This window comes from Marmota marmota, unplaced genomic scaffold (genome assembly GCF_001458135.2).
Source record: "Marmota marmota marmota unplaced genomic scaffold, marMar, whole genome shotgun sequence".
NCBI lineage: Eukaryota > Metazoa > Chordata > Mammalia > Rodentia > Sciuridae > Marmota > Marmota marmota.
This window is the reverse complement of record NW_026000205.1, coordinates 6,451,954-6,477,603: the sequence shown is the minus strand read 5'-3', so window position 1 is coordinate 6,477,603 and position 25,650 is coordinate 6,451,954. Positions and strand designations below refer to the sequence as shown.

The window sequence follows — 25,650 nt, the reverse complement described above, 5'->3', positions numbered from 1 at the left end:
CTACAGGGACTCGGTTGCTTAAGTCAAGGACGGGAAGTTGAGACCTTGCCACCGAGTGCCTGATGCAGCCAGGATCTTGCCCTGCGCAAGCGCAGTACAAACAAGTCCGGGAGCTTCGGTTGGGGGCGGGTTAGGTGGCCCAGGAGGGGTGGGGCTTGATGGTTTCTTTCTGCGCTTGCGCCTAAGGGGCGTGGCGGTCGCACCTGCGCGAGTTGGGGAAGGAGGAGGAGCGAGGTGACGCAGGCGTAATAATAGAGAAGGTGCCAGAAAGATCCAAAACAAGTGGCTGCGGCCGTCGCCCTGGAGTCATCGGACGCCGGAATCCGGTGAGGATCCAGAGAGGCCTAAGGGCGATTGATGGCGGGTAGACGAAACCACTTAGGCGCTGGGGAGAGGGCGGAACCGCCCTTAAAAGGAGAGGGGTCGGGTCAGACAGTTTTACCTGGGTGAAGCAGAAGACTGCCTTGGTCGCTCCCACTTGTAGGTGCAGAGGGTCACTTTCTACGGTACCTGCTGGGTGGAGTGGTGGGACTAATTGGACGGTATCAGTAGATAGAGCCAAGGACCACAACCGGATATTTACTATTCAGAGTCCCAGTGCCGTAGATAAGGTGCCCTGGCATGGGCCTAGAGGCTTGTTTGGGCCTAATTACTTTGGTCGGTGGGGAGGCTATTTTGGAACATACCACCTGGGGAGGGGCGTTTGGGCTTGGCTGGCCCGACTGATCCGAGGACCACCGAGGTCTGGCGTCTCTCTCTGTTACTAGGGTACCTCGGAAGATACCACTTCCTGGGAGGGGGACGCTAAGATGGTTGGGGATGGCCCTGTCCGGCCGGTCCGGGAGCTGGTGGGGAGACAGGCATTGGCCAGTGTCAAGTCCAGGCCGCCGCGTCTCTGACCACTATGTCTTCCCTGTGGTGGGTTTTAGGCCCTGGTTCTGAGCTTGTTCCGCATCCCTCCCCCGGGAATGGCGCTGTCCGGGTCGACCCTGGCCCCGAGCTGGGAGGAGGACGAGTGCTTGGACTACTATGGCATGCTGTCCCTTCACCGTATGTTCGAGGTGGTGGGCGGGCAGCTGACCGAGTGCGAACTGGAGCTCCTGGCTTTTCTGCTGGATGAGGCCCCCGGCGCCGCCGGCGGCCTGGCCCGCGCCCGCAGCGGCCTGGAACTGCTTCTGGAGCTGGAGCGCCGCGGACAGTGCGACGAGAGCAACCTGCGGCTGCTGGGCCAACTCCTGCGCGTGCTGGCCCGACAGGACCTGCTTCCGCACCTGGCGCGCAAGCGGCGCCGGCCAGGTAAGGTTGAATGGGAAGGTGCCAGACTTCCGGTGGGGGAAGGACCTTGCTCCTCTTGGGCTGGGCCCGTGTTAGTGCCCTGACATGAATAGTACCACATCAGACTGTATGTTCTATTCTACTCCCTCACTTCCCAGAGTATCAATGAGAAATAAGATGAGGGAGGCATGGCTTAGGGAGGAGTGAGCTTGTGAATTTTGGGTACATCAATAATGATTATTACAACTGTTTGTGGAGGGCAAGCCAGGTGAAGTCGTAAGCTCTTCATATTAACTGTCACCTTATATCCTCCCAGTAATCCCAGAGGAAGTTCTGCAACTGACCCCACTGTACTGGAAAGACAATAGGTTCAGAAAAGTTAAGCAGCTTGCCACATATTAGAACTGAATCCTGTGTTCTGGGCACAGAGGATATAAGATGATGGAGCAAAGGTATTTATTCTGTGAAGTATATATTTAGTGGGGGAATCAGACACTAAAATAAGCAAGTGATGAATTTTCAGATGGATTTATAGATGAAAACAAGAAAATGGGATAGAGCGGGAAGTGCCATGCAGTGAAGCCAGGTTGCCTTAGATTAGGTGCTGGAGAAGATCTTTTTGAGATGATGAACTGAGGCTACACTCCAGCAAGCATAGCTATCAGGGCAGAAAGTCTCAGGCAGAGAGAAAGGCAAATATCCAAGCCTTGACATAGCAAGAGGTTGGCATCATCAATAGCTAGTGGCAGAAATGGAGAGGTCACCCAAGCAGGGATGGAGAGGTAAGTGAGAAGACACACATCCCAAAGGGGCTAGTATATAATGTAGCTAGAAAGTGTGGTAGCCAGAATTCAAACCTGGCTGGCCCTTTTTAGAGTTTTGGTCCTTGGGAGGAAAGGAGAACAGTTCTAAGCAAGTGAGTTGCTGGAGGGTTTCAGGCTGCTAGGAGCCAAGTGCATAAATAGGCTATTGGGCCCTTGGTTGGATTACTAGAGGTGTAGTGGCTGAGTTGGAAAGGGTGGCATTATGGGCCTGTGAGTTTGGGATCACCAGGAGAAAGGCACCTCTAAGGAAGAATTGACAATTTTTTTTGTGTGTTTGTTTTGTTTTTTAAACTATGAGGGTCAGGCTCTAGAAAAGATGATTTGAGGAACTGTAGAGTTCTGCTTGCTTTTTGAAACTTCAGGGTGTAGAGACAGTTGATGGGGGGCAAGGGACCATCGCAAGGCTGCATGACAGTTGGAGCTGCTGAAGATGTAGGTTGGGCAGCTTTAGAAGGTGATGAGTCCTCTGTCTCAGAAGGTGTCTGAATGACTTCTGGGCAGGAGGTGTTTGAGAAACAGTGGGTGTTTGGATCTGACCTCTGGGATACTCAGGTACCTTGTGGTCCAGGAGTTTTTCCAGGGATGGGAATTGGGGCTGGGCCTGGGAAGAACAGAAGGCTATGAATGTTAATTTTGTTCTTTTCCCCCAGTGTCCCCAGAGCGCTACAGCTTTGGCACCTCCAGCTCTTCTTCAAAAAGGACAGAGGGCAACTGCCGGCGTCGGCGGCAGTCGAGCAGTTCTTCAGATTCTCAGCAGGGCCAATGGGACACAGGTGAGCCCTCTGGGTGGGCACAGTGGCAGTGTCCCTTTCTTCCTGATAAGCCTCCCCAACCCTGGCCCATCAAGGATGTGGCCTGAGGGGTGGTTCTGCCTTGTTTTTGAAGTGTGTCTGTTTATTATAGCTATAGGAAGGAGCTTGTATTCTGAAGCTACACACAGAGTTGTTTCACATTTTAAATGGTTTCATGTTGTGGGTATCCTTCTATACCTGGCTATCGGAGCTGGATGTGATTCTGAGATGTGTTCACATTTAGTGCCTCCAGTTGGTTTACTTGCCATGCCCAAATTTATTGATTCAATTGAACTTTTCCCTCTTGATTTTTTTTTTATTATGTAAAATTTTAAAGATGCAGAAGAGTTGAAAGGTTAGTTCTGAACATCATCATTTAGATTTAGTGGTAACATCCCCACCCCCACGTTGTGTGATATATAATTCTGAGTTTGTTGTAAAATTCTTTGAATGTAAATTACATCAGTAGGTTTACTCTGAAGTCAGCAGGCATCGCAATAAGGATACTGACCTGAAGGCCATAATTGTAACTCAGAAAATAATTACTAATTCTCAGATATCCTAATGGTTCATTTCCAAATCCATTAAGATCATCTCAGCTTCCAGGATCCAGTCATGATTGAGTTGTTATACGTGCAATTTTTAGGGCTTTTTAATTTCTTGCTGTTGAATAAAAACTTATTCTATACCCAGACCTTTCTTTTTGGTGGTACTGGGGATAGCACCCAGGGCCTGGCACATGCTAGACAAGTGTTTGTACCGCTGAGTGACATCCCCAGCCCAGAGTTTTTATTTTAATTGGTGCTGGGGAAGAAACCAGGGCCTCATGCATGAGTAGTTTCTAAGGCACATCCTCAGCCCACCTTTTTCTTTCCTGTCTTGTCAACCCTACCAGGCTGATTGTTTTGTAGAATGTTTGTTTCTTGATGTGTCTGATTATTTCTTGATGTTATCATTTAATTGTTCCTCTAACCCCTATTTTCTGTGAAGTGGGAATTAGGTCTGGAGGCTTAGTTAGATTCAGGTTATATTTTGACATGAATTTTCCATGGTTGGTGCTATCTCCTTTATATTAGAGTACATCATGGGGCATGTAAGGTCTGGTCCCCCTTTGTGAGTGGGGAAAATTTGATCACTTGGTTAAGGTGATAGCTTCTGTATTTATTTGTTGTAAATCAACATTTCTTTCCTTTTATTTTACAGTTAAATAATCTGAGATGATACTTTGGCACACATGCTATTTCCCCAGTGAGTTTAGTATTTGTGGGTGAGCCCTGCCTGAAACTAGTTTTCATGTTGGTATTTGTAAAATGGTGATTTTCTAATTCTTTTTTTCTCTCTATTAAATGGATTCTTTCAAGAGTGTTTTTCTTCTGTCTCTCTCTCTTTTTCATTTACTTTGTTATAGTCAATTAGTCATTCTTCCCAAGGTTCAAATTGGCTACCCTCTTTTGCCATGTCTCCATCATTCTTTGAATGTTTCCAGCCTTGTGACACTGCAAGATGTCCTGGGCTTACCTTGAATGTTCCTTTCCCTGGCCCTAGAATCAGCTGATTTTCAAAGAGCCTGGTTTCTTTTTGTGTGTGTGGTGAGGGGCTAAGCAAGCGCTCTGCCCTGAGCTACTTCTCCAGCCTTTTTAAAATTTTAAGACAGGGTCTCATTAAGTTGTCTTCAAACTTGTGATCCTTCTGCTTCAGCCTGTTGCTAGCATTATAGGTATGCACTTCTTGGGAGGCCGAGGCAGGAGGATTCTAAGTTTGAGGTCTGCCTGAGCAATTTAGAGAGACCTTTTCTTAAAAACAGAAATGGCTGGGGATGTAGGTTATGGTGGTGTGCTTATCTAGCAAGCGTGAAGTCCTGGGTTCAATCCCTAATATCATAAAAATAAATAAAAAATAGAAAAGTTCCCTCTAATATTTTTCAATTTGAAATTAACATTATAAGGAATTTTTAATATGGAAATATTGGTTTTTAGCACATTTAGATATAGATGTATTTGTTTTATTTGCAATAATAAAGTAACATCAAAATTATAAAATCAATATCACTGCTGTCTTTATTTCCTGAATGAAATGTAAGATTTGTTTGCACATGCCTATAATTCAGCAACTTGGGAGACTGAGGCAGGAGGATTGCAAAAGTTTGAGGTCAGCCTCAGCAATTTCACGAGGCCCTAAGCAATTTAGTGAGACCTGTTTCAAAATAAAAAGAGGTGGGGATATATGTAAAGCTCAGAGGTAATGCACCCCTGGGTTTGATCCACAGTACTAGGGGATGGAGATTTGTTTGTGATTCTTTTTGTTCTTTGATCATTTCCCACAGAGAGTTCTTCCAAGTTTCTTGAAATAATTTTTCCTCTGAGTATTGGTATGTTACCAATCATGTATACAGTTAGGTTCATTTATTTCTTTGAGAGAGACAGAAGAAAATTAATTTGACATAATTTTGTAGTTTGTTTCTTCTTAACTTTTTGAGTGTGTAAGATAGTTACATGGCTGAAAGGAAAAACTAAAGTATGTTTTTAAAAAGTATCATTAGAAGTATCATTTTTAGCCAGATGGATGGTTCCCACCTGTAATCCCAGCAACCCCAGATGCTGAAGCAGGAGGATTGAAAATCTGAGGCCAGCCTGGACAATTTGATCCTCTTTAAAAATTTAAAAAAGGACTGAGAATGTAGCTGGTTTTTAGAGCTCTTGCCTACCACAGAAAATAAAATAGAGTGGGCATGGTGGTGCACACCTGCATTCTCAGCTACTCAGGAGGCTGAAGCAGAAGGATCATAAGTTCAGCCAGCTTCAATATTTAACCAGGAGGGACTGGGGCTATAGCTCAGTTGGTAGAGTGCCTGCCTCTTATGCACAAGGCCCTGGGTTCAATCCCTAGCACCACCACCAAAAAAAAAAAAAAAAAAGGAAAAAGTCTGAGAGAGTACCTTGAGTTCAGTTCTAAATATTTCAGAAACAAAGTCATGTCTATCCTTGCCTCCCATAAGTAGTTTATAGCCAATTTGATTTATTTCCAATGTGTTCTTCCAGTGCTTTATTTTGCAAAAAGTAATACATATAACATGTATATTTTTATTTCCTTTTTTTTTTCTGTGGGGGGATGGGTACTGGGGATTTAATCCAGGGGTATTTTACCACTGAATTACATCCCCCAGGCCTTTTTATTTTTTGAGACAGAGACTCCCTAAGTTGCTGAGGCTGGCCTTGAACTTAAGATCCTCCCGAGTTGCTGGGATTGCAGGCGTATGCCACCACATCTGGCTACCTTTTAAATTGTATTTTAAATAAAAAATTTTTATTTTAAGCGTTTTTTAAATTTTATTTTAAGACAGGGTCTTGCAAGTTGCCCAGGCTGTCCTCAAACCTCCTCCTGCCTCAGCCTCCAAGTCACTGGGATTACAGGTGTGAGCCTGCCCAGCTTATTTCTTCTACTTTTTTATGCAAAATGGTACATTTATTTTGCGCCTTGCTTTATTCCCTCAACAATCTATCCTAGAAGCCATTCCTTTTCTCGTTAGACCCTAGTGTTGTTTTCAGGCTTTTGTGATTGTGAAATGATGCCCAGTGTCCATTGTCGTGTCTGTTCCCTGGTGTGAGTGCACTGGGGCTTCTCTGGGGTCAGACCTGGCAGGGCTTGCTAGGTGGTGGGGAGTTGCTAGGTGGAAGGGTGTCTGCCTTCCAGGTGATGATAGGTGGTACCTCTATCTTGTAGACAGGGCCACTTCTAGAGGGGCTCTTCAGGAGCTCGTACTACCCACAGTGACCTAGAGCTCCTCCTGGGCACCCACCTTGGCATCCTGCCTGTCATCCTGGTCCTCAGCAGTTGTTCCCTCTGTCTGTCCTCAGGCTCCCCTCCAACCAAGCGGCAGCGTCGGAGTCGGGGCCGGCCTAGTGGTGGTGCCAGGCGGCGGCGGAGAGGGGGTCCAGCCACCCCTCAGCAGCAGCAGGAGCCAGCCAGGTCTACATCAGAAGGCAAAGTGACCTGTGGTATGTGTCCGTGAGTCTTGGGAATGCATGTACACAGTGCCCAGAGCAGGCTGTGGGGTTGGAGGGTAGGACAGACAGGCGTTTGTCTGGAGCATGACACACCTGGCAGATGGGCAGCAGCTCAGCCACCATTCAGCAGTGTAATTTTTGCTTTTTCTGTTGCCATCTTGCTCTTCTATATCCTGCCTGCAGTTGAGATCAAATCACATGCCACCTCCTCCAGGAAACCTTCCATGACAGCCCTCTGCCCCAGTTTCATTTGTTTATTCAGCAAACACCTATAGGGATTACTTTTCTGACAGTCATCTTGTGCAGTGGTGTATATTGCAGAGGTAGTAAAACTAGGACCCCAGTTCAGGCTGCCTGAGTCACAAACTAGCCTTAACATTTAAACAAGCTGTCTGACCCTGGGTAGTTGCCTGAATTTCTTGGGGCCTGGTTGCACATCTGTAATAAAGCAAGGCTAATAAGGATCCTGATTGGAATTATGAGAAAAGATGAGCTAACTGAATAATCTGCTTGGAATAGTGCTTGGCCCAAGGCACGTGCTGGTGAAGTTGCTCTTAGTGTTGCTGTTGCTGGGCTTTGGGCAGTAATGCAGTAGGGCAGTCCTGCCCTTGTGCAGTTGATCCTGCAATCAGGTGACAAACCTGTGGAACTGAGAATCACTTTAGAGGATGATAGGTGCTATGAAGAGAAAGGAACAAGTGGAAGAACCAGCAAGCCACAGGGCAGAGTGGAGTGTGGATTTTTGTCTTTGCTTCTAGGGTTGTCAAAGCGTTTTAAGCAAGAGAGTAATGTGACCTGATGCCTTTTTTCAAGGTACTCTTAACTTCATCTGGAAATTCAGTGAGGGAGTTGTAGTGCACAGGGCTTACAGCTGGGCTTCTAGAACATGCTCTCTTGAGTGCCTGTTTAGTGCATCAAGTAACGTGGAAGCTGGAAAATGAGTGAACAGGGTCTGCAGCCTGTTAGGGAGGAGGTCAGAGGTCTGCCTGGGGTAGTCAGGTTGGAGAGGGTGAGAAGGGGTGGGCCAAGGAATCAAGGTAATATTTTGGACATAGGGCCTACTGCAGATAACAGGTGAGTGAGATGTCAGGGAGGGGTGCTGCTGTGGAGACTCTCATGACTTGCTCATGAGAAGTTTACCTGGTCCTGTGGAGAAGATGTAGCCATTGACCATCCCTACCCTTCTTTGTGGGACTCCCTTCTTTTAGTTGGACAAGCCCAGGGAAAAGAGGGGATCAAATCACACAAGCTGTGTTCCCAGGCTGCAGGGGAGACAGATGAGGGATGTGGCAGCCGGGCTGATGGTGACAGGTGCCATATAGTGTGAGTACAGGGATGCTAGGGTGTGCAGGGGATCCCTCTGACCAGCCTTGGGGAGGTACCACCTGCAGGACGAGGTAAAGGATGCTGGAAGAGAGGAGCTGAGAAGGGCATTCCTGGCAGTGACCCCAAAGTACCGAGTGTCCACAGTAGGATGTAGACAGGGTGAGTCCAGGAGAAAAGATTCTGGGATTGGGGCTGGAGCTCAGTGGTACAGCACTTGCCTGACATGTGAGGCACTGGGTTCAAATCTTAGCATACATATAAATAAGTGAATAAAATAAACTTCTATCAACATCTAAAAAAAAAAAAAGATTTGTGATAGGAGCAGTGGAAAGGAGGTAGGTGAGGCTCTGGAGGTTTAGACTTTATTCTGGGGTTGGTGGGAGCCCCAGACACGTTCATTTGCTAACTCCTTCACCTGGTTTTTATTATTGAGCATAATCTCTATGCCAGGCACTGGTCTAGGCATAGAGATGGAGAAGATTCTAGCTTTGAGGACTTTTTTACATGATAATGGGCCAGACAGATAACTTGCAAATACATCAGCGTATCATGTAATGACAGCTGGTGGTGAGTGCTCTGAGGAATTGAAAAGCCAGGGAGGGGACAAAGAGCCATACATGCTGTTGGGCCTGACAGAGCACCCCTATACAGGGGCTGGGACCAGATGATGCCAGGAGGGAGCCCCCGGCAACCTCACAGCAGGGTGAGGGCAGAGGAATCAGCCAGTGCACCAGAGAAAGGATTGGGGTGAGGAGGCTGATGTGGATACTGGAAATCGGGAAACTCAGGAGAAGCTGGTGGCCTGCTCAAGCCAGGGCTGGGTCAGGTGGAAGTAGACATGGAGATATGGGGCAGCTGTTCATGCACAAGGGCTCTCACCTTGAGGGTCCTTCCTCCTGCCATCTGCAGAGCTGGCTGCAGCCCACGAAAGACACATGCTAGCTCCTCTTAGTGCCCATGTGGCTTTCCAGGCAGGTGGGTGTCAAACCTCATAGATGAGGCTGCAGATTATCTGGCTAGATGCAGGCATAAACAGCAGCAGAGCCAGCCCTGCATCCTCACACAGTTCCTGGCTTCCGGGGGTGACTGCCTGGTGGTGACTCTCCTCCAAGTCAGGTAGTAATTACCAGAGAGAGCAACCCAGCTGGCTGGGTGGGTGAGGGAGTCACTGCCTTGGGGAGTACAAGAGCAGGCCAGGCCAGGCTTCAGGTCTCTTCCCTGAGGCCAGGAGGATATTAACTAGGGTGTGGCTGGATATTGCCAGGGATGGGCACACAGGGCTGATTGCTGACTCACCAGGCAGGGTGGGGTTGGAGTGAGGCTGTCCCCATGTGGGCCCCAGATTCCCCTCTGAAAAGATGGGATGCCTTACCTTTAATGAGGCTACAAGGCCCAGTGCTACAGGTGGAAGGAAGCCCCTCCTGACCTGATTGAAGAAGAGGTTTGCCATTCTTGTTCCTCCAAATCTGTGACACTTGGGGGGATTGGCAGCAGTGAACTGCTTCTACTGAGGAATAGAACTAGACTAAACTCCTAAATGTCTGAGAGTGTGAGAAGGAAACTTAGGGATCCTAGGCTTAGATAATAGGAACTCTGATCTTCCATGCCTCTCAGACTCATCTACTGTGCTTTGCATGTTGCCTGCCTGACCTTGAATTCTCAAGCACTGAGGGAGCCGCATCCCTTTTGCAAAGAAGGAAACACGCCGAGGGAAAGGAAGTCACTAGTCTGAGTGGCAGGGGCATAGCTAGGCTGAAACTAGGATTTATTAATTTGTTTATTCTGCATGTATTCATGGAGGTCTTAATATGTGCTAGGCACAGCAGGGCTGGGAGTCCTCTGCCTTCACTGAGGTGTGTTCTGGCAGGAGGAGAAACCCAAGTTAGATGGCAGGAAGTGTTCCTGATGGTGAGGACAGTAGGAACAGAGACCCGTATAGAAGTGTGCCCGTGGCAGTTAAGGGATAGAAAGGAAGCTAGCAAGACAGGGACTGGAGCCAAGGGGAGACTTTTGGAAGATAGGGACAGGAAAAGGAACAGGGCAGATCTTGAAGTCTTTGCATTTTTTCTTTCTTTCTTTTCTTTTTTTTTAATTATGGAAAGCACTTATAGAATTTGAATGGCAGGATCAGCTTTGCTTGCCCCCACTCCCAGAATTTTTGTGGAAAATATTCCAAAGCAAATCAACTGGTAAAACAACTCCCAGGACCTTGTCACCAAGCTTTGGCAGTTGTTAGCTGTGGCTGATGTCTCAGGAGCCATGTTGTTTTGGAGTCAATTCCAGCTGTCTTTTTATTTTATTGGCAGATGTTTTGCTCTGTATCTATAAAAGAGAACAATTCCTTAAAACATTATCACACCAAAAAAATCAGTAATGATAATTCTTTCCTGTCACACATCTCAATAGTGCTCAAATTTCCACTTGGCTCATAAATGTGGGTTCTGTGAAGTCTCTCCAAATCTCTAGGATCCCCTGCTATTCCTCTTTGCCCTCTTGCATCATTTGTTGAGAGTATTTGTCTTGCAGTATTTCCTGAGACTGGATTTGGTTGGTTGGATCCTGAGGTAGGGCTGATTTGACACTGTCCACTGACCTGGGCGTAGGCAGTTGGGTCTGGAGAGGCTTGCTCTGGTTTGATGTTTTAATTCCCAGACTTACTTTTAGGTGTTGGTATTCTGTTAGGAAGCAGGCAGTGGCTGCTTCTCTATCTTTGAAGTGGCCAGCAGCTTCTTATTGTTTCAGTTCATTAGTTCAGTAGAGAAGAACTTTATGTTTGATACTGTTTCTCTGGAAGAAGCCAGAGTGAGGCAGCTATGGAGCCAGGAGGGTGGGGAGGGGTCCCACTGTTCAGAAGCACATGGTGCTGGCCCTCATGTGGTGGCAGCAGAGGCAGTGGAAGGTTATTTCCATGGAAGGATGCTAGTTGCCTCTGTACCAGTGCCGTGGGAATACAGGTCCTTTTTGTTCCCATCCCACCCCCCTAGGGACTCTGAGAGAAAGGACCCAAGTAAGGTCATTTTGGAGTTCTCAAACACCTATCCCAGGATGTGCTCCCTTGATCGCTCTGGTGCCCCACTGTGAAACCCCTCCCATTTCTGCCTTCCATTCTGCTCCAGAAGAGAGATCCTAGAGCCAGGTGGGGCCAAGAAGGTGCAGGGGACCACCTGAGTACAGAAAGCGGGAGCAACTCTCCACTCTAGGAGGGCAGATCCCCCTAGACCTACTGGGGCAGGAGCATTTCCCACTGCTGCCAACTTGGAAATAGTCCAGCCAGCCCCCAGCCCAGGTCACATGGATGCTCATCCTGCCCCACCCCTCACTGCCACACCTGGACCAGTCCATCGACATTTTTCCACATCCATTGCTTCCATCCTGGACAGTCATCAGAGGCTCTGGCCCTGTTGCTGTCAACTGTCACTTCTACAGAGTGGCTGGAGTGGTGTCCGCGTCGGGCAGTGCCGTCCTTCCTTCATCCAGACCTGAACTCAGTGCTATACTTTGCAGCTGTGTCATTCCCACCGTAGCCCCATGAGGACAGGTGCTGGGGTGAGCCTTGTTTTAGGAAGGAGACCACTGAAGTACAGAGAGGTGAGGTCATTTCCAGAGGCTCCAGAAACATGGTGTTCCGCTGGTGAGAGAGACCAGACCTCTGAGTCTGCTACCTGTGCTCTTCTACCATGTTCTGGCCACGCCAGCCCCTCGGCCTGTGGGCCTCCCAAGTGAATTTTCCTCCCCGGATTTGTACATGCTTCTCTCTTCCGTCTAAGAAGGCCGTTCTTTCCTTTTTTCCTGGCTAAAACGCCTTATAAGTTTTACTTCAGGTGTCATTTTCTTTCTTTTTTTTTTACATATATATATATATATTACGCTTACATCCTTTTAAATACCTTTATTTTATTTATTAATTCATTTGTGGTGTTGAGGATCGAACCCAGAGCCTCACATGTGCTAGGCGAGTGCTCTACTGCTGAGCCACAGCCCCAACCCCTCAGGTGTCATTTTCTTCAGAGGAAAAATGATCCTGTCTAAATTTAACTCATTCTATATCATTCTTTCCTTGGTCCTCAGGATGTCTTTTTTTTTTTTTTTTTAGTTGTAGATGGACACAATATTTTATTTTTTTAACTAATTAATTTATTTATGTGGTTCTGAGGACCCAGTGCCTCACACTTGGTAGGCGAACACTCTGCCACTGAGCTATAACCCAGCCCTAGGATGTCTTTTAATTATGCATGAGAGGCCGTGAACAGGATGGGGTAGTTAAGAACTTGGGCTCTAGAGCCACGTCCCTTGGATGGAATTCTGGCCTTAAGCAGCTGACTCAACCTCTATGCCTCAGTATCCCTAGCTGCAAAAAGAAAATAACAACAGCATCACCTCATAAGGTTGTGGTATGATCCAAAGGGTGAGAGGATGTGCAGCCCATGGTAGACATCATGGAAGTGGCATCTGTTGTTGTGTTGGTACGGAGTCGAGGAAAGGCTGTATGTAAAGCACATGATTCAGGGCTAAGCTGGGGTGGAGTGGCCACTCCGGAAAGCAGTGGGAGCCTCTGTCTGTTCCCTCGTTGTACCGTCGTCCTGTTTTCCACATCAGAGATCGGACTGTGTTCTGATGAAGGATTTCTTTATGTGTAAAAAGGGATGTTTAAAGTGCCCAGATGATTAGGTGGGCTAAGGTAGGGAAAAGCCAGCGGCAGGGCCTGGCATCGGAGAGTGATCCCCAACTGCGGGCAGCACATCTCTCTGTCCCACTTGCAGCAGGGTCCTCATGTTACCCTTGTGTGTATGGTACTCAGTAAATACCTTTTGAGTGAGAACTCATGAGCCTACCCTGGCCTTGTCCTCTGTTCCCCATGTGGCAGGCACTCTGTATGAATAGATTTCCACATGGGGCCATTAACATTCTGGCTGAGCAGGGTGAGCTGGGAGTTGATCAGCTGGGCAGGATAAAGGGGGTCCCTGAAAACTAGCCTTGGTGAGTGAGTGGAGGTGTTGGGGGCAGAGGAGGTGGGACAGGCCGTTCTGTGAGGAAGTGAGGCTATGCTGGGAGTGCTTTGCTGTGGCTGGAGGGTAGGGTATGGGAGAATATAGCAGTGAGGGAGTTGATGAAGGGTGAAGTGGGCTTAGGGACCTAGGCAAGGGAGGTGAGGGTGTGGGCAGGGGCCATGGGGCCACAGAGGTGAGTGTCGAAACTGTAGTTCCTGTTTTGGGGGCATTCCTGTGTCACGGGCCAAGTCACTGGTGAGTTGCCTCATTTAATCCTCGTGACTCCACAGTGCAGCAGGGACCTCTTGTTTGTTTATGTTTTTCAGATGGGGAAACTGAGGCTCAGAGAGGTGAGGTCACATACCCAAGGCCCCAGAGCTAGAGAGTGGCAGAGCTGGGACTCACCTCCAGGTCTGTGCGACTCTGCTAGCTGGCTCTGCCTCTGCTGCTGCCCTGCCCTGTGTGGCCTTGGGCAGGTGCTGTTCCTAGAAACCCCCTGATCTCACCCACATTGAGGGCATAGCCAGGCATTTACAGAGTCAAGAATGAATCCCTGGGGGTTTATCTGGTCCTCAGGGTAAAGGGGGATGGGCTAAAGGGCCATGGGAGGACCTGGGGATTGGGGCAGGGGAAGCTTCCCTGGGCCTTGAGTGGAGAGGATGGAGATCCCCTGGAGGCAGAAAGAGGAAGGGGTTTGGGGTGGGAGGAGGAAATGGGTGGGGTGAGAAGTTGCCTTGGTGTGCAGGGGACCTGCTTTCTACTCTTCTGCTATCTGCTGACACTGTGTGAAAGGTGAAGGGGGCCCATGGCAGGAGACTTCCTTTCCCAGAGCTTTGCTTTCCTTATCTGTTCAATGGGCTGGCAGTAGCCCTTGTCCTGCAGGGCTAAATGCTGTATTCCCAGATGCCAGACACTTGGCATGGCATAGCAGTAGGCAACTGTCATTGTTAGAGCACCCATTGGGCACCAGGCATGTTACTAGCTTATTCTTTCTGTCCGTTGCTATCTTTTTAATTCTCTTAACAGCTCTCCACAGCAAGAGATTATGTCCTGGTTTGAGAGGTTGTGACTTGTCCCAGTTCACACAGCAGCACCTAAAGGTCCTGGGTTGGAATCAGATCCTTCAACTTAGCAGCCTGCTCCCTGGGCAGAGGAGGTTCAATGCTATTTGTTAAACACTGTGATTGCCTGGCAGTATGACCTGGGACAAGTCACTTCATTTCTCTTGGCCTCCATTTCCTCATCTGTAAATTGGGGTGCTGATTGGCCCTGTCTCCCAGGGTCCTTTGCGGATTAATCTTATGATTCAGACCCTGGGAATAGTGCCAGCAGATAGCACTCTTGAGTGTTTGCTGCCTCTGCTGTCTTAGCATGCAGCTGGTCCTGGAGTAACCCTGTGCTGGGTGTGTATAGGGTTGGCAGTGTTTACCAGTCCCACTTCACAGGTGGAGATTCAGATGGCCATGAGAGGTGATATGCCCAAGTTTTCGCTGGTAGGGATAGCTTCAGAAGTCCCATGTCCCATTTCCTATCACCTCATGTGGGCAGATGAAGGTAGATTTGTAAATGACAGAAGTCCAACTGAAACTGGTTTAAGCAAAAAAGAGAATTGATGGTGCCTGGGTGTGGGGCCTGGTGATCCCAGCTACTCAGCTACTCTGGAGATTGAGGTGGGGGGATTGCCAACACCAGTTTGAGGCCAGCCTTGCCAACTTAATGAGACCCTGTCAAAATAAAAAACAAATAAAAGGGCTGGGGATGTAGCTCAGTGGCAGAGCGTTAACTTAGCATGTGTGAGGCCCGGGGTTCCATCCCCAGCACCACCAAAAAAAGTGTGTGATGGGGAATTGATTGTAACTGAAAACCTAGGCGTAGTGTGCCTGATGATCCTTCTTTGACCATATGACAAACTCTGGAATCTTCCTCTGTATCCTTGGCCCTGTGTGAGCTTTGGTCTCCTCGTTGGTGGCACAGCAGCCCCCAGCAGCTCCAGGCCTACCACCATCTTCGCCTCTGTGGCCAGAGTGCCTACCTCCCACTAGGCCTGCTCAGGCTCCTCTCCTGCTGGAGCTGCTGAGAGGATGCAGGTGTGGGCAGCCTGGGACTCTCTCTCTGAGAAGTGGTGCAAGGCTGGTTGCCTGAAGGCAAGTCTGTTAGTTCATGCATTGGTTCCTTCACCAACTCACACCAAATGCCTACTGTGTGCCACAAGGATATACCAGTGAACAAAACACACAACAGATCCCTTCCTTCAGGGAGCTCCCATTAGGGGAGAAGGATGATGGCTCAGTAGTGGCCTGTGGAGTAAGTTAGAAGGTGATAAACACCCTGGGGAAAAAGAGCTGGGTGGGGCAGTGCCTGGGGAGGTGGGGCAGTGGGTGGAGTGTAACAGGCCAGTCAGGCGAGCCTCACTGGGAAAAAGATGCTTGAGTAAAGACTGCAGGAATTGGGGGAGGGGGCCCTGGGGAGCTCTGGGAAGAGAGCACCCCTGGCTTGGGGAGAGGCAGGGCTCAGCTGGAGAACGCTGGTGGTTGGGGAGTAGCAAGGACCCTATATCTGGGAAGGAGCAAAGTGATTTTGGTTATAACTTCACAGTCCTTAGGTATGGCTTCTGGAAGAGGGCAGGGCAGAGGGCCTGCCGGAAGAGGCTGAAGGGAGGGGAAGAAGGGTGCCAGGGTGGCGGGCAGTGGGCACCCACTGACAGATCCCTCCTTCCCCTGCAGACATACGGCTCCGGGTTCGAGCAGAGTACTGTGAGCATGGGCCTGCCTTGGAGCAGGGCGTGGCATCCCGGAGACCCCAGGCACTGGCACGACAGTTGGACGTGTTTGGGCAGGCCACTGCAGTGCTGCGCTCGAGGGACCTGGGCTCTGTGGTGTGTGACATCAAGTTCTCAGAGCTCTCCTATCTGGACGCCTTCTGGGGTGACTATCTGAGTGGTGCCCTGCTACAGGCCCTTCGGGGCGTGTTCCTGACTGAGGCCCTGCGTGAGGCCGTGGGCCGGGAGGCTGTCCGCCTGCTGGTCAGTGTGGACGAGGCTGACTACGAGGCTGGCCGGCGCCGCTTGTTGCTGATGGAAGAGGAGGGGGGACGACGCCCAACGGAGGCCTCTTGATCTTGGATCAGGCAGGACTGATCCCACCTCCTCCGAGTCTCCGGACCATCTTTCCCCCTGAGAAGATGACCATCTCTGCCCCTAGAAGACTGTCACTCCAGCAGCTCTAAGGACTGCAGCGGGACAGCAGGCCCCTTGACAGCCTCTCCTACAGGATGTGGGTTCTGAGGCCTAAACCACTTCCAGCCAAGTTCCTTCCCAAACTCTCCACCCCCAGGTGTGTTCCCTTAGCCTTGGGAGGCTGAGGGCTCAGGCCTACAGAGCTCCAAAGGGTGGGGGGCATAGCTGCACACTCACCAAAGCCCCCCTTGCACATAGTGTCTGTGGCCCTGGGCTGTCTGCGCACACGTGCATGAGTGCACACACACATCCACACTCACACACTGCCCCCTCGGAAATCTTCCTTGGCCCCTGCCCTGGCCTGCTCCACATACTTTTTTGGCCTAAGGGCTTCTTTCTCAGGATTTTTGATTTTACCGCCCCTACCTGGGCTTCAGCCACACTAGTGGGCTCCGGAGCTGGGGTGCCCATGGGGCCGGCTCACCTTGCCCACACATCTTCAGCCAGCCAGGGCTCTGCCCGGTGTCCCCACACAGACCCAGTTCTCTTCTCTTTCTCCTGCTCCCCAGAGCTAGGCACAGACTCGCCCTTGGACCCTTACCCAGAGTGTCATTTGGGTTTTGTAGCAGCATCAGATCAAGGTCTGCTGTTGTGTTTGGGGCCAGGGCCAGAATCAGTCACCTTCTTGGAAAGGGAAAGCAAACACTTGGGGGCTGATGGGAAGACCTTTTACAAATGTCACCAATAAAACTGCCCTGGAAAGGGCATAGGTGGGCATCAAGGCTCTCTAGGACTCTTTCTTGATGTACTGGGAGAAGGAGTGTTCCTGGCCCACTGTATGGGCTGGAGGATGACCAGGCTGTTGGATCATCTGCCAGCTGCAACCATAGGTTTGACCCACTCTATGGACTTCAGTTTCCTCATCTGTCAAAGAAGGGAATATACTGCTTTGGAGTCATAAACTCCCCACCCTGTTCACCTGTTCACACATGCTTTTGTTCCTATATGCCCTTGTTGGGGGGTTCTCAGGATTTTTTTTTCTTCTTTTTTTTTTTTTGATACCGAGGATTGAAATCAGGGGCATACAACCACTGAGCCACATATCCCCAGCCCTATTTTGTATTTTGTTTAGAGACAGGGTCTCACTGAGTTGCTGAGGCTGGCTTTGAACTCTCAATCCTCCTGTCTCAGCCTCCTGAGCTGCTGAGATTTCAGGCATGTGCCACTGTGCCCAGCAGTTCACAACTAGCATGGTGAGGTGAACCAGCTACCCTCAAGGCTGGTGGAGCCCCAAGGTTTAGAAACTTAGAAGGACAGGAAGCCAGGGGTTCTCTGCTCAGAATCTCTTCTGTGGCTCTATCCTTCATGCCTGGGCATTCATCTTTTCGTAACCTGGGTGTCTCTTCCTCTTTGAGGACAAGCACTTCTTCCTCCTATGTGGCTGTAACTGAGATTGTGGCCTCCAGCCTTCCCCATCACCTATGGAACAAGTTAAGGAACTCCAGTTTACACAATACCCAGGTTTTTCTGTTGGGGGAAGGGAACCTGGGGCTTGACAGCAAATGGTCCTATATGTGTTGTGTGTCAGGTCCTGAGCTGGGCACTGTTGTGGACCCTGAGGAGCCAATCATCTCCTTGCCTAAGCTTGAGAGAGAGGGGGCCCTGGGTGAGTCATCTTAGGGGGAGGGTGGGCAGGCATTTCTAAGGGCTGACTTTTCATGGGGTAGTGTACCCCTGACGACACTTTGAAACCTTTCCTGAACCATTGTCTTATGTCAATGCACAGGATGGAGTGGCAAGCCTAGGAGTTGAGTCCTCACCAGGAATCCGGGCTGGTCTGACCAACTCCTGTGTGATCAGTTTCAGACCCTGATTTGATAGTCTCTGGGAGGAAGCATATTTCTACTGGGAGCTCACTCATGGTCTATTTAATAGTTACCTTGTGGGGATTTTATATGCATTTTTTAAAAATTGGCTTAGGAAGTGTCGTGCCTGAGGAATAGATACACTCGGAAATATTGAGTATTTCTACCTTAATGAAGGCACTAAGATTGGACTGCCATTCCCTTGCTCCCACCCTTCCCTCCTGGGAAGGGTGTCTCTGATCAGAGGAGTGTAGGAGTTATTCCACAATCTTCTAGAATTTGAAGCTCTCCTCTGCTTGGAGGTGGGAGCAGAGCAGCTGCTTGCTATAACCTCCGTCAGGTTCCCAACTTATGGGGCTTTATGAAGTCCAGGATGCACCTCTCCTTCAAATGCATGAAGCTGGACTCCTCCTTCCCTCTTTTGAATGACTGGCCCCGCCTCCCGAGCTGGGCACATTTCAGGCTCCGCCCCCTGATTAGGTTCCACCCTCCAAGCCCTGCCCACTCTAATCTCTTCAACCCCACCCTTTTCAGCCGCTGCGCACCGTTTTTAGCTAGTACGTGCTCAGGAAAAGTCTAACCGCGAGGTGGGAACCCGCGCAGGCGCAGTGTAGCCCAGGAAATCCTCAGTGGCGGGAAACTTGAGGCAACGCCTTACCTCGCGCCTCCTGAACATTCGGGAGCGCGGGCGCCATGGAGCTCACCTAGGCTTGATAGAGCCAGTGGCACCTCGCGGGTGGGTCAACCTTAGGCCATGAAGAGACCAAGAGAGTTTCAGAAATCAAGAAACAGGAGTCTGTGGAGCAGGGTGGGGATAGGCTGGGGCCATGGAAAATAGGGGCGTGTGGAGGCCGGGGCAGGCCCTGAAGGTTGCATAGGAATTCGGAAGAATGGCCCAGAGGGGGCATTCGAGGCAGAGAGGAATCCTTTTGAAAGCCTTGGGGAATGTTCCTGAATGGGATGTAGAGAGACAGATGGACAGAGTGACAGGTAAATGGAAGAGCAGAATCAGCCACCCCTTATTTGGCGAGCAGCAGGAACGGGGGAGGAGACATGGACCCTGACAGTTGATGTAGGGTGGTGACAGGAGGTGTACTGGAGCTTGGCAGCAAATGGTCCTGGGGGTGCGGGAGCCAGACCTGATTTGGGCTCCGCTGTGGGCTCTGGTAACTCTAGCCTGGGTGCAGCTCTCTGGTGCTGAGCCAGAAGGGGACCCAGCAGGTCACCGCCCAGAATGGTCAGAGCCATGGTGAGCTGGAGGAGCCCGTGGAGGAGGGTCACCCGGGGAGTTTCTGGGCTGGGAATCTCCCTGTTGCAAAATCAACACCTCCCAGATACATTTTAGTTACGAAATATTTTTAAAAGTGCGGAGGACTAACTGTATATTAATGTAAAACACACGTGCCCCCTACAACAAGAAACACATCTGAGCATCTCGGGAACCCCTGGCCACCTTTTGGTCATAGGCTCTTTCCTGGTCACAACCTCCAGCCACTCCCCCCCTACCCCCAACTGAAAACACTTTCTTTGTTTTTTCTTCTCTCTCTCTCTCTCTCTCTCTCTCTCTCTCTCTCTCTCTCTCTCGGTGGTGGTGGGGAGTACTGGGGATTGAACCCAGGGGTTCTTAACCACTGAGACCACATCCTTAGCCCTTTTTTTTATTTTGAGACAGGGCCTTACTGAATTGCTTAGGGCCTTGTTAAGTTGCTGAGGCTGGCCTTGAACTGTCTCAGCCTCAAGGGTCACTGGGATTATAGGCATGTGTCACCAGATTCAGCTCTAAACCAATTTCCTAAAGTGACTGTACCAGTGTACCAAAACTGAGTGAGAGGGCTGGGGCTGTAGCTCAGTGGTAGAGCACTTGGCTCACACATGTGAAGCACTGGGTTCGATCCTCAGCACCACATAAAAATAAACAAAATAAAGATATTGTGCCCATGTATAACTAAAAAAAATATTTAAATAAATAAATAAAGATATTGTTTTCATCCACAACTAAAAAATATTTTTTAAAAAATGAATGAGTGTTGCCTTTGCTTCATGCTTGATACCAATACTTGATATTATCAGATGCTTAAATTTTGACCATCTGGAGGAAGTGTGGTAGTGTATCATTGTGGTTTGTATTTCTTCTCCTCGATGATTAATTTTTGCTCTTTCTTTTTCTTTTTAAATTTTTTTTTGAGAGAGAATTTTTTAATATTTTATTTTTTAGTTTTTGACGGACACAACATCTTTGTTTGTATATGGTGCTGAGGATCGAACCCGGGCCGCACGCATGCCAGGCGAGCGCGCTACCGCTTGAGCCACATCCCCAGCCCAATTTTTGCTCTTTCTTGAATGAGGAACCTGAGAGTTTATAAGTGGCTAGCATGGCCAAGAGTTTCCCTCTCTACCCAAACCCGTGTTGTCCTGCTGGGATATTTAACTTCTTTGTGATGATCCATCTTTCCAATTATCTAGCCACACAGTCTCTTTCCACCTCATCCCTGGTAACCTTCATCCCATTCCAGCCATTCACTCCCATGATCACACCTTGGACTGAGTCTAGCATACTTATTGGACATTTACTGAGTATTTACACTACATGCCAGGCCCTGTACCAGACATTGTATAATGTGTTTATCCCTTGCACAAACCTGCGAGTTTGGTATTACTATCCTTATTTTACAAAAGAGGATACACATTCAGGGTGAAGTCACTTGCCAAAGTGACACATTTAGTAAAGTGGCAGAGCCAAGGTTCTAAGATAGGATTCTGAGTCCCAAATTAAATCTCCCTGGTTTTAACTACAACCCAGTACCATCTTCCATGCCTTCAAAATCTAGTATTCTGCTCTCTGATCCCAGCACCTGCCTTCCATGTCTGACAGATCCTCATGGCTATCACACCTGTAGCATCAACTCATAGGGAGTTCCACTCCATTGATCCCTTTGTCGTCTGCCAGTTTGCCAGACCCCTCCTGGCTTCTCTCCATTCCCTGCCCAGCCAGAACCTCAGAGTGAACCATCTGATCTCTCCCACTGACATTCTAATAGTCAGGGTCCCAGCAGGAAACAGAAGGCACCACAGCTGAGATTTTGAAGATAATTTAATGAAGGGACCATTTGCAGAGGTGTGGGCAGGGTTGAGGGAACCAACAAGGGAGGTTAGGCAGCAGGAAACTATGACCACCCTTAGGTCTGAAGGGGCAAGGAAAAGAAAGGGTATTACTGAGCTCTGTGAGAGCCACGGAACACACCTGAGAAGAGCAGCAATTGTGGGAGGGCGGTGCACAGCCACTGCCAGAACCAAGAGACAGAGCTGGGAATAGAAGATTTATCCAGAATGCTTTCTTTTCCCACTTTCTAATGCCCTGCTGGTGCCTCTCTTAGGGAAAACCTAATTAGAAGTTTGAGGGCAAGGGAGCCCAGATGATGCCATCCATATGGGAGGAGAAGGGTGGAGGGTAAATGGAAAATAAGCAGCACACGCTCCCTTCTGTATTTACCCTTCTGTCTCATCTGACAGCATTGCCCAGTCCTGATCCAGGGAGGTAAACTTGGCTCAATGAAAAATAATGGCACCAGATACAGTGGCACACGCCTGAATCCCAGGGGCTTGGGAGGCTGAGGCAGGACGACTGTAAGTTCCAAGCCAGCCTCAGCAACTTAGGCCCTATCCCAAAATAAAAAATAAAAATGGGCTGGGGATGTGGCTCATTGGTTAAGTGCCCTTAACTGGTTCAATCTCCAGTACCCATCCCCCTGCACCCCCCCCCCCACAAAAAAAGAAAGAACCAAACAAAGATAAAAATGGTGGCAAAGTGGCACCTGTGAGTTCACCCTAATTTCTTGGTTGGCTCCCATCTCAATCACTGTTGTCCCTTAATTATCCCTCCCAACCCTACCCTTTCAATCTCAACAAATGAAATGGAGGCAAATGAGTCAAGATGTCCTTCAGCTTCCTATTCAAACTACGCATACCCACACCCATGTTTGCTTTAGCTTTTCAGACTCTGTTGTAGTCCCACCTCTCTACTTGTGCATTGCTCATCCCATCATGACTCCTCAGAATATTATTCCAGTATTCTTCCCTTCTCTGTTTCTATACCCTTTTCTCTCCTTCCTCCTTCTCAGCAAATAAAATTTCTACCATCTTAAAAACTCATAGAAAAAAAAAGAAAAACTGCCTCCCTCTACTCTGTGCTTCTCTAGTGCTTGTCCTTTGTTTTCCTCCTTATCTCATCCCAAATTTTTGAAAGAACATGTATGAGTTAGGGTTCTTCAGCTGCAAGCAACAGAGACTGGCTCCTGCTACATTAAAGAAATTTATTAGAAGGAAATGAGGGTGGCACTCACAACAGAGTGAGGGACTGAAGAACCAGGCCTTAGAAAAGACTGAAACCAGGACAGTAGTGAGAATCAAAGTAGCAGGAAAGAATGGCAGTTTCCTTAGGGCCCTGGCTGCAGCATGAATCAGCTCCAGCCAGGTTTGGGCCTCCTGTCACGTAAGCTCACAATTCAAATTCCAGGGAGAGCTTCTGATTGGTGCAACTTGAATCATGTGGCCTCCCGATGGCCTGTGGACAGCTGGGCTTCTTGATGGACAGTCTCATGGAAATGTATTCTGTAGGCCATGATGGTTACTCAGAGAAAAGTCAGGGAGCTGTGATAGATGGTGGGGAAATGGATGCTAGGCAGGCAGAAAAAAATAGATGTCCACAACAGTAGAGCTCTCCTCACCAGCCAGCCACAGCCTTCACCTCCCATGTGAGTCTCAACTGACTGAAACCATTCATATTAGGTGTGTTAATGACCTCTTGCCAAATCCAAGGGCATTTCTTGTCTTTTTTTTTTTTTTTCCTCGAAGTACTGGGTTTGAAACCAGGAGTACTCTACCACTGAGCTACATCCCCAGCTATTTTTATTTTTAACTTTGAGATAGGGTCTTACTAAGTTTCCAAGATGTCTCAGAACTTGCAATCCTCTTGCCTGAGCTTCCCGAGTTGCTGGAATTATAGGCATTTGTCACTGTACCCAGCTCATTTCTGTTTTTGTGCATGGTTTTAGATTCTCCGACCAGTATTATTATGTTGGCAATATTTCTTTCCTTGATTTATTTTATTTATTTATTTTTGTACCAGGGATTGAACTCAGGGTCACTCAACCACTGAGCCACATCACTAGCCCTGTTTTGTATTTTATTAGAGACAGGGTCTCACTGAATTGCGGAGGCTGGCTTTGAACTTACAATCCTCCTGCCTCAGCCTCCTGAGCCGCTGGGATTACAAGCGTGCGCACCTGGCCTCTTTCCTTGATTTTTTAAAAAAAATATATTTTTTAGTTATTGATGGACTTTAATTTATTTATATATATGCAGTGCTCAGAATCTAACCCAGTGCCTCTCACACATGCTAGATAAGTGCTCTACCACCGAGCTACAACCCCAGCCCTCCTTCCTTGACTTTTGCATAATGAATCAACCCAAAACTTAGCATTTCAAAACAACAAGCATTTATTATTCATAGTTTGTGAATCAGGAACCCAGGAGCAAATTAACTGAGGGTTATTGTCTCTTCTGAAGGCTTGAGTTATTGGGGACTAGTAAAATATAGTTTTCCCCAGACCAAATGATCTAACACAAAGAGGGATGGAAGGAGAGACAGAGAGACACAGTCTTTTTTTTTTTGTGGCAGTGCTGGGGATGGAATCTAGGTCCTTGTGTGTGGTAGGCATTTGTTCTATCACTGAGCTATATTCCCAGGCCCCTTACTCTTTATATAACCTCATCTCAGGAATTATCCAGAAGACAGGGTCACTAGGAACCCTCTAAGAAAAGACTGCTAATCACAGCTTCCACGATGTAGCATGCTTATGCTTCTTTCCCTTCCTCCTTGATAGCATATATATATATATATATATATATATATATATATATATATATATATCCATTCATCCAAATGAGAACTGTGGCCATCTTCTTAGACATCACCCTCTTCCTCACCCTCATAAACAAACAAGCCCTGCTGATTTGACAAACCTCTAGTTTTTTCAAATCTATTGTCTCCTTTATGCCCCTGAAACCAATGGTAAAATAATCAGTTTTTACATTGACAATTGCCATTACCTAGGCCATTGCAGCAGCTTCCCAGTTTTTTCTTGCCCCCACTCCTGTCCCCTCGAATGCATTCTCTCAAAAATGCAAAGCTTCCCTGGATCAAAACCCTCCAGTGGCTCCCCATGGCTTCTGTGATCAAAAGATGCTTAATGAGCAGGCCCCAGCCAGCCTCTCCAGCAGCATCTTTCTCTTACAGTTTACACTTTAGCAACCCCAGCCGCCTGCCTGCACACAACCCACTCTTCTTCACGTGCATGCTTTTGTTCATGCTGTCCTCTTTGATTTTAATGCCCTCTTCTGCTCTTTGAGAGGACCATTTCCCCCTTTAAAACCCAAGAAAACTCCCCCAGGCTAGTTTTGTGTCCCAGCAGACTGTGTGATTGTGTTTTTTATATGTATTTCTCTCTTTTAGTGGACCATGAACCCTTGATGGCAAGAACTGGATCCCATTCCCCTTTGTGTCCCCAGCACCTTCCATGGAAGTTGTACATACATAGGTCCTCAAGCTGCGTGTATTGAATGGATGAATCTATCACCTGGAGATTTATAATAGAGTATGATATATGAGCTGGTTCTTGAAGTTGAATAGAAGTTAGTCAGGGCGAGAAGAGTGGGACGGACATTCCAGTTATAGGGAACCTCATGTGCAAAGGCCAGAAGGTAAAAGGAGGCAGATTCAAGGAAGTGGTAGTGGTCTGGTGTGGCTGGACTATAGGGTGCGTAGTGGGTGGTGACTGGAGGGGTAGGGGACCCAATATCAGGAAGCGACTTGAAAGTGGGCTAAGGAGTTTGGTTTTTGTCCTGTCAGCAACAGGAGAAAAAGTATTTGAAGCAAAAGAGTGATTTGATCAGAGCCATATTATAGAAAGATCACCCTGGTGGCTAATGGAAGATGGACTAGAAAGGCAGGACTGGAGCCTGGGAGGCCAGCTAGGAGCTGTGGAGGCCTGAACTAAGAGAAGAGGAGATGGATTTGGAAGTATGAGGCTGAACTCCATGGATGGCTGTTTTTTTTTTTTTTGTTTGTTTGTTTTTTTTGATGGACCTTTATTTATTTATTTGTATGTGGTGCTGAGAATTGAACCCAGTGCCTCACACATGTGAGGCAAGTGCTCTACCACTGAGCTACAACCCAGCCCAGAATTGCTGTTTTTAATAAAAAAAAAATGTATTGATGATTTGCAATATAAGATTCGTTTTAATGTTAAAGAGATACATGAGTTAGATGGAATTTTGTATCTTGACTGGATGTGAAATGATGCAGAGACATAGGTGAAGGATGGGGGCCAATTTTCTGACTTAA

The 25,650-nt window shown here is 48.3% G+C and overlaps 1 protein-coding gene across 2 annotated transcripts; it reads left to right on the top strand.

Annotated features, from left to right (window-relative positions):
- The first annotated feature begins 173 nt into the window (after positions 1-173).
- On the top strand, positions 174-17,160 carry Dedd2 (death effector domain containing 2). 2 transcript variants are annotated; one of them, XM_015496780.2, is made up of 5 exons: positions 174-326; positions 930-1,296; positions 2,750-2,872; positions 6,745-6,885; positions 15,932-17,160. In XM_015496780.2, exons 2-5 carry the CDS (start codon positions 969-971, stop codon positions 16,321-16,323), a joined length of 984 nt encoding a protein of 327 aa, XP_015352266.1. In that variant the 5' UTR covers positions 174-326; positions 930-968; the 3' UTR covers positions 16,324-17,160. The 2 variants fall into 2 exon arrangements, with proteins under 2 accessions (XP_015352266.1, XP_048646777.1); XM_048790820.1 differs by lacking the exon at positions 174-326 and adding an exon at positions 367-480.
- Positions 17,161-25,650: the final 8,490 nt, after the last annotated feature.